The sequence below is a fragment of the Myotis davidii genome, unplaced genomic scaffold (assembly GCF_000327345.1).
Source record: "Myotis davidii unplaced genomic scaffold, ASM32734v1 scaffold436, whole genome shotgun sequence".
Lineage (NCBI taxonomy): Eukaryota > Metazoa > Chordata > Mammalia > Chiroptera > Vespertilionidae > Myotis > Myotis davidii.
Window position 1 is genome coordinate 1867432 of NW_006292604.1, and position 8905 is coordinate 1876336.

Below are 8905 nucleotides of genomic sequence, written 5' to 3' on the forward strand. Positions count from 1 at the left end.
GGAGCTACGGAGAAATCTGCAGATGCCCCTTCCTTGTTTGGGGTTTGGAGATGCCCAAATGAGGTCCAGCTGTGAAGCAATGCAAACTGCTGTGGGGCCTTGGGCCTTCTTTTGGAAGTTCTGGCTCTCTCTGACCCACCTGCAGTTTGTTAGGTAATTTTCAGATTGCAAAGGGCCAGGCCTTTCATATGCAAAAGCCTCTGTGCACAGCTTAGGTGGGGTGGGGTTTCAGGGAATCAACAGGGCGGAGCAAACAGCTATGGTTGATCCTCCACCCTACCCTAGGAGGCCCCCGCGTCTCAGTGTCCTGGTAATCGCTGCTAGCACCTCTGAGAGAAAGCTGCCCTCGAGTTCCGAGTTCTGCCTGCTGCCAGACAGTCCAGTTTCTCCCCGTATGAGTCTGGGTCCCCAGACACTCTCCTGGAATTGGAGTTCAGAGCACTCGGGAGCTTGAGACGCCCTCCCGATTGAAAAAGACAACCGCGTCCTCAGTTGCCAGCCCTTTCAGCGTGCGCCTCCGTACCTCTGCACTTTACTTCTGCACCTCCTCTGAGTCTCAGTGTGCTTTCCTCTTTCCTTCTAGTTGTAGAATTTCCACTCAGCCAGCCTTCCTGTGGTTCTAGATGATGTCTGTTTTGTCTTTTAGTTGTATTTTTGAAGTGGTTGTGTGAGGCAGCAATTTCCAGTGTTTACCTATACCGCCATCTTGGTTCTAAATCCTAAAATTTTAAAAACTTATTTTTGTTAATCTCAGAGAGGAAGGGAGAAGGAGAGAGAGAGATCATTGAGAATGATGAGAGAATCATTGATCAGCTTCCTCCTGCACACCCCCTACCGGGGATCAAGCCCTCATCCTGGGCATGAGCCCTGATTGGGAATCGAACCATGACCTCCTGGCTCATAGGTCAATGCTCAACCACTGAGCCACCATAGCCAGGCATGTTAAGTAATTGTAATTGTGGAATGGAAAATTTTCAGAGAACATGTTTTATAGCAGTGACGTTTTAGGAAATGTCATGAAGTCTATATGTGTTCATCTGTTCCTATGTACTATATACAGGGTGTCCCCCCAAAATATATACATACTTTTAACAGCTGATTTCTATTATATTTTGAAAATGTATTTTAATACACATTGCCTTTATAATTATTCAAAGTGTGTGCACACTTTTTAGGACACCCTGTGTGTATGATTCATAGAGGGAATCCAGGGGAGACCCAGGATGTCCCTTGACTTGCTTTTCTATCTGCCTTCTCTCCTTGAGGAGTCGTCTCTTCACTTCAGCTGTCACTTCTACTACTAAGATAACTTCCAGATCTTTGATTGGGCCAGACCTCTCTCCTTCTCTGTCATTCTGCATTTCCTATTGTCTTCTAGACATGGCTGTTTGGACAACCCTCCTTTGCTCAAATGTCTGAAGGAATCCATCTTTCCTGGCAAATCTGCCTCTCCTGTTTATCCTCAGTATCACCCAGGGGAAAAAAGAGGGTGACTGCTAATGGGTATAGGTTTCTTTTTGGAGTGATAAAATATTCTGGAATTAGATAATGATGAAAATGGTACAGCCTTGGGAATACACTAAAAACCACTGAATTGTATATTTTAAAAGGGTAAATCTTATATGTGAATTATATCTCAGGTGTGTGTGTTTGTTTGTTTTTAATTAAAAAAGCCCACTTCAAACTGTATCTTTAACATTTCGAAAGATATTTTGGAAATAATGTGGATGACTCATGTAAAAGTTGTCCAAAAAAATTGGAGCTGATCTTTTCTTTTTAATAGTATTTTCTGTGGCTCAGGTATTCAAAAGTGATATCATCAATGAAGAATGATTTGTAATGTTTGAAGCACAGTCTATAAGTTCTTTTTAAAAGCCCATGAAAAGGAAATATACCCAAATATTAACAATGGTTGTCTTTAAGGCAATTTCCCTCTTTATTTCTATCTTATTATGTTTTCCATGTATCTCTTTTACATCCATGAAACATAAAAAAAAAAATGACACAGAATTTAGACCTGCCTCAGAACTGTGGAAGTCCTCCGTCAGTGTAAGTCATGAGGAGGAGGATGTTGATCCCCAAGACAACCTTTGTTTGTTCTATTTTGGGATGGAATTGACTCACCCATACTCCTCTTCCCATCAATCCTGCTCAAAACTCTGTGCGTTGTAATTACATCAAGATATCCGGGAAACAAGAGGTATGAAATAATAACTTCATACTTTATTGGAGAGCCATAAAAGTAATTACCAAGTTAACAAGGCATTTACTAAGGACCATTTACAATATCTCCTCGATTGCTGCTCTATGAGAAGTCACCAGTTTAGGCTTCTAGTCCATACTTTGAATATTTATAAATTGTACACATCTTTCAGTTAAAAGTTATTTAAGCAAATATGATTCTAGTATTTTCTACTGTGAGCAGTAAACTCTCATCATTTACTAGTAACACCCTTTTTTTTTTTTTAGGAAATGAACAAAGGCAGGATATTTCAGTGTTTTGAGATAAGAACATATGATTTATATTTAGTTTCAGATACAATTTTCCTCAATTCCCCCATATTTCCACTAAGAGATAGTGTAATAGTTTTGTTGGTAGAGATGTTTGGAATAGATAAGTAATTTTCTAGATTTAAAAAATTTCAAGGGGGCCTGGATTTCATAGAATGTATATATTTGTTAATTTGGGGTTAGACCCCATGACTCTTTTTTAAAAAAATACATTTTATTGATTTTTTTACAGAGAGGAAGGGAGAGAGATAGAGAATCAGAAACATTGATCAGCTGCCTCCTGCACATCTCCCACTGGGGATGTGTCTGCAACTCCGGTACATGCCCTTGACCGGAATTGAACCTGGGACCTTTCAGTCCGTAGGCCGACGCTCTATCCACTGAGCCAAACCGGCTTCGGCCCCATGACTCTTAATATCTATGTTAAGTCTATTATATTATTATTATTATTTATTTATTTTTATTAATCCTCACCTGAGGATATTTTCTCCATTGCTTTTCAGAGAGAGTGGAAGGGGGGAGTGAGGGAGAAGAAGAAAGGGAAGGAAGAAAAAGAGAGAGAGAGGAACATTGATGTGAAAGAGATACATCAACTGGTTGCCTCGTGCCCTTGCCCCAACCAACTGAGGGCGGGGAGCAAGCCACAGTCTAGATACATGCCCTTGACCTGGAATTGAACGTGTGACCCTTTGTCGGGGCAGATGCTCTAGTCACTGAGAAACACAGGCCTGGACAAATCTACTATTTTAAATTAGTGTTGTGAAAGGTAGACAAGGGCACATAGTAACCAAATTTATAGCAATTAGACAGTGTTTGTTAAAATCTGATATAGTTTTAATATTTTAAAAATCATTTTTGAAGCAAAATTTCATCCAGTCAGATCTGATTTACTGAGATTTAAATGCTCAATTGAAATATTCTGTTACTTGCATTAATTACGAGGTTTGTAGACTAGCATCATGAAATGTAGATCCCATTAATAACACAGAAAAGGCATTATGGAAGGGAACTAAGTAATATAAGTGAAGAAGTGCTAAAGACCATGCAAAGGTGACTTAGATTTTCAATATGAATCATTGGAATGAAATTTCCTCTTTGAAATTGAAATTTCAATTTCCTCTTTTTTTCATTTTCAGATCCAGCTATGGGACACAGCGGGACAGGAACGCTTCAGAAAGAGCATGGTCCAGCACTACTACAGAAACGTGCACGCTGTCGTCTTCGTGTATGACATGACCAACATGGCTAGTTTTCATAGCCTGCCATCTTGGATAGAAGAATGCAAACAGCATTTGCTAGCCAATGATATACCACGGATTCTCGTTGGAAATAAATGTGACTTAAGAAGTGCCATTCAGGTTCCTACAGACTTGGCACAAAAATTTGCTGACACGCACAGTATGCCTTTGTTTGAAACCTCTGCTAAAAACCCCAATGATAATGATCACGTGGAAGCCATATTCATGACCTTGGCTCATAAGCTTAAGAGCCACAAACCATTAATGCTTAGTCAACCCCCTGATAACGGAGTTACCCTGAAGCCTGAACCAAAGCCCGCGATGACGTGCTGGTGCTAATAACAGTCCTTATGAGACTGGGATTTTGACTAAAGAAATACTTGCGAAGTAACAGTGATAGTCATAAGATTTACTCTCAGATATAATGGAGCATCCTGGCACGTCACTGTTCATCATCGTCATGCTCACTTCTGTATTTGGTCTTTACGTAATCAGGATCGTCACTGACAACACGAGAAAAACTTTGGTTTTCAGGTGAGGTTGAAAATGAAGCAAAGGTAGAGTGACCAGAGCATCTTCCCATCAGAGCCCAGGGAGGGAGGCTTCAGAGGAGAGCACGATGGGGTTTCAGAGTCTGGCTGTTCAGGCCTGTGTTCCTGAGATGGAAAACAATATGAAGGGTTCAGTGCACACTTCATGGTGTGTCCTTTGGGAAGTATTCTCAGTAGGATCAGAACTTGTATTTGCCTCTCCCTGGAGTTCTCTTTTTGTATTATTAGTGGATTAATTGATTATTATTGGTACATTTTAGAGCCAAACTTTAGTTCCAGTGGGAGGAGAAGGCATAGAATGTCTCAATTCTTAAAGGACTTTCCCAACAGTTGTAGATACTTAATATTTCTAATCAATGCCAATGAGTTCTGCAGAGATCATTGTTATTTTTGAGTAATTTGAATTGTTTTCTTACTAAATTCTATTAAAATTACACAAAAACAAGTCAAATTCTAGTGCAAATGAAGTGACATAAGGTGCTTTATATTTTATTATGAACTCTTTAAACAGTAAAAAAAGGAATCGAAAGCATACGAGTCGCTGTAACTTGGGGGAATATAGGTAAATATGGTTCCTGGCTATCACAGGAGACTTAGTCTTAGCTTTTGGTAATTTCAAGATGTGTCTCTGGGATAGTATCTCCTGCTGCCCCCACCCCCAAACAACTTAATGACTCAAGGCTGAATTAACAAATCATCGTCCATTTGGATTGTAGCTCTGAGAATACACCTCTAATTGCTATGAGTGTACATATATGCCTGTAATAGTATTGTGTTACAGTACATCCATTTTTAAAATCTTTAAATTTATGGGCACAACATGCTGTTCCTCCTCAGTATAAAAATCAAGTTAGATATTGAAAAATCTGGTCTGTCCCTCAGTGGGACAAAGAACATTTCAAAAGTTTTTTACCCTAAATATTTTCACTTTGAATTTAAGACTTTGCACATAGAAAATAGTAAGCTTGCATATGAAACTATTACATGAATGGAATGTAAGCCATGAGTTTTGACTGAAATGTGCACATTGACTCATTCTGATGGATTGCTGTCCTTGATCATTTTAGAGGAAATCAAGCCAAAAGATGATTGTACTTACAATATTTTCAGAATGTGGGAAACCAATTAAATATGTATCTAATCTAGTTTAGGATTTTTGTTTTATCATCATGGTGGTCCTAACCGGATAATTTAGTTATAAAATGAGATAATTATATTAAATGAACTAACTAAAAATAATTATAGAAAATAATTGTTCAGTTTTAAATATTAGAGCTGAAGGAAATCAAGTGGGTTTTACTTGTGTTTAGAGAGATTAGTTCATTTTTCTTATGCCAAAATTAAAAATGATTTGACTTTATGTAAATTAATGTTTATTTGTAACTTTTTATAGTGAAACAGTGACAACTGTAATAATTGTGATGGGTGTGATCGTTTTTTAAAGAAAGGAACCTGTTTATTGCTTTTCAAAACATTTTCTAGAGTGGGGAAAGAAAGTTTACAGACTTTTCAAGCACATTTATGTTTTTTCATTATGTTATGAATGGTTTTTAAAAAAGGAAATTAACTTTATTTCTTTTTGTAAAAACTTAGTAGGAAGTATTCTCTATAGTTCTGTGAAAGGACTTATTTTTTCACTTTAATATTTATTAATTTAAAGCTATTTGTATCTCATTTGTAATGATTTATTTTAACTTTTTCTATGTATGTTTTGTTCTTTAAAAGAGCATACATATTAATTGAATGGATACAGCTTTTAGATACTTTCTAAAATGTTTATAAAATACTTCATTGACTATTGAGAAATCACGTTCAAAATGGTGACTATCAAACAACTATTAATTTTAAAGCACAAATCACACATTTTGTAACTCCTGTGTGAATTTATTTGAACTGTGACCATTAATTGAAAACATCAGATATGTGTTGGAGATGCCCATTTGAGAACACCAGAGGAAGCTAAACCAGAATCTAATGTAGTTAGCTATTGATGACAATGCTTTATTGACAGTGTACTGCTATGTTTCCTTAAACTCAATGCTTTTGTTGTGGAATAATGTCACTGTAACATTTCCCTCATGAAGTTCAATAAACCAGCTTTACTGTAAAGAAGTTGTGTTTCTTTTGGTGCCATTTAAATGATTCCCTGGTATCTTATGGCAGAGAAAGACTTAACCCAATGAAAGATGGGCTGGACATTTCTTTCACAAAATGACACGATTCAAATTGTTCATCATCTCTCCAAGGACAGGTGTCTGGGATGTATTTCATACTAAGGACTATACCACTTTTAAGAGTTAGTTTTATTTTTTTATATTTTTATTGATTTCAGAGAGGAAGGAAGAAGGAGAGAGAGAAACATCAATGATGAGAGAGAATTACTGATCAGCTTCCTTCTGCATGCCCTCCACTGGGGATTGAGCCTGCAACCTGGACATGTATCTTTTACCGGAATCGAACCCGGGACCCTTGAGTCCACAGGCCAACGTTCTATCCACTGAGCCAAACCAGCTAGGGCAAGTGTTAGTGTTAGAGAAACAAACACAATTTATCCCTTCCTGGTGACTGTTGGGAAATATTTCCATCTGCCGGGCTTCGTTTCTGAAATGTGTGTCACTTGTAAATGAGCTTCTATCTGAGCATTTTAAAAGTTAAATTTCCCATTCTGTTTCAAAATGTTTCAAACTAAGACTTACACTAGAGTTTGGATCTATTTGTTAACATAATGCAGCCCACCCGTCATGGCTCAATGGTTGAGTGTTGGCCTATGAACCGAAAAGTTATGGTTTGATTCTAGGTCAGGGCACATGCCCAGGTTGCGGCTCAATCCCCAGTGTGGGGTGTGCCGGAGGTAGCTGATCAATGATTCTCTCTCATCATTGATGTTTCTCCCTCCCCCTTCCTCTTTAAAATCAATAAAAAATATATTTAAAAAAAATGTCAATGCAACATCCAGTTAGTTTTTAAGAATGAATTGGGGACAGCCAAAACCGGTTTGGCTCAGTGGATAGAGCGTCGGCCTGTGGACTGAAAGGTCCCAGGTTCGATTCCGGTCAAGGGCATGTACCTGGGTTGCGGGCACATCTCCGGTGGGAGATGTGCAGGAGGCGGCTGATCAATGTTTCTCTCTCATCAATGTTTCTAACTCTCTATCCCTCTCCCTTCTTCTCTGTAAAAAATCAATAAAATATATTTAAAAAAAAAAAAAGAATGAATTGGGGACAGGGAAATGTAATAAATGAATTCCAGTAAAAACCTTAGTGTAGTTGGTGGGCAGGATTGGAAACTCCATTTTCAGGTTTAATAAGCCCCGTTGATAATGTTCTTCTATTTGGACCCGAGGATCTTTGTGTGGTCTTTCCCCACCCCTGCAACTTCGACAGTCATTAAATGCAAGTATCAGCATACACTGGATTTAGAAATAGATCATGAAGTGTTTTCAAAATAATGAAGCATATTTAATTCCCCCACTTTCATTCCATTTCTCCCTAGAATATTACTGTGTGTGTGTGTGTGGGGAGGAACTACATTAATTCTGCTTCTAGGAGATTGAATTTCATATAATAGTTTTCACATCTTCACAGTCAGCAACTAGCTTTTGATTAATTTGTCTCCTCCACAACCACCCTTTTCCCTAAAGTGTTCACCATTTGATGATCCCTTATATCCTTAAGTAATTCCTCTTGATTCTGTAACAATTTGGCTCCAAGTGCTTTTAAGAGGAAAAACATTCCTGATATGATGGTTGAGTCATGCTTCTTGGAAACGAGCAATTCATGCCCAGCATGATACCATAGCAGTATTGCATTCAGACTGCTGAGAACATGCGTCTTCTGGGAGTTTTGTTATATGAAAGTAAAAATGAAGTCACTCTGCTTTTAACTCCTTTGCTAAGCTTTTTAAAAAAAGGCAATTCTTTATTAAAAACACACACACACTTAAAATACTTGAAATCCTCATCTTTTTCTCTTGAATCATCATGGCATCTAATTCTACCAACTGAATCTCAGCAAGACCTCTACAAACCAGTTGGATCTATTTGTTAATGTCTTCCAGCCTCAGTTTCCCCATCTGCAAAATGGGGTCAATAATAATAATACTTGTCTTTTTTTATGCCTTTACACAATTAAGCTTGACTTATACTAATGAAATCCTCTTGGAAGCATAAATAGGACTCCTTCAATTGAGAAAGTGCCTAATACAGACTTCTCCATTTTCTATTGTATTTTTGTCTTATGAGAGCCATCATCCCTAGATTTCCTACAGCCAGAGTAGGTTTTATGAATTGAATTTAAATTAGATACTCGTGATTTCAGATATCCTCCAAAGCAGAAACAAAACAAAAAGCTACCAAATTCTTCCAAACTGTGGGTCCCAACCTGGAGTTTCTGACCAGTGCGGCTTCTCAGATTACATTTTGTAACTACTGTCTCAGAGCCTCCTCCCCTCAGAGGGGACCCATTGGGGCTGGGCTGCACCGGAGGAAACCATTGTCTCCTAGAAGCAGCTTTTTTCTCTCACCCTTTCCTCCCCTCTGAGCCTCAGGACGCCTCGCTTCAGCCCAGGTTTTGGAACTTGGGCAATGGCGGCTGCCTCAAGGAGGCA

The 8905-nt window shown here is 38.4% G+C and overlaps 1 protein-coding gene across 1 annotated transcript in view; it reads left to right on the plus strand.

Moving 5' to 3' along the window:
• Positions 1-6412, plus strand: part of RAB33B (RAB33B, member RAS oncogene family) — a gene marked incomplete at its 5' end in the record, with an annotated part of 16276 nt that extends 9864 nt beyond the window's left edge. The window contains one exon of the mRNA XM_006766081.2: positions 3648-6412. Within this exon, the coding sequence (XP_006766144.1) occupies positions 3648-4088 (441 nt within the window). The remainder of the gene's footprint in view (positions 1-3647) is intronic.
• Positions 6413-8905: the final 2493 nt, after the last annotated feature.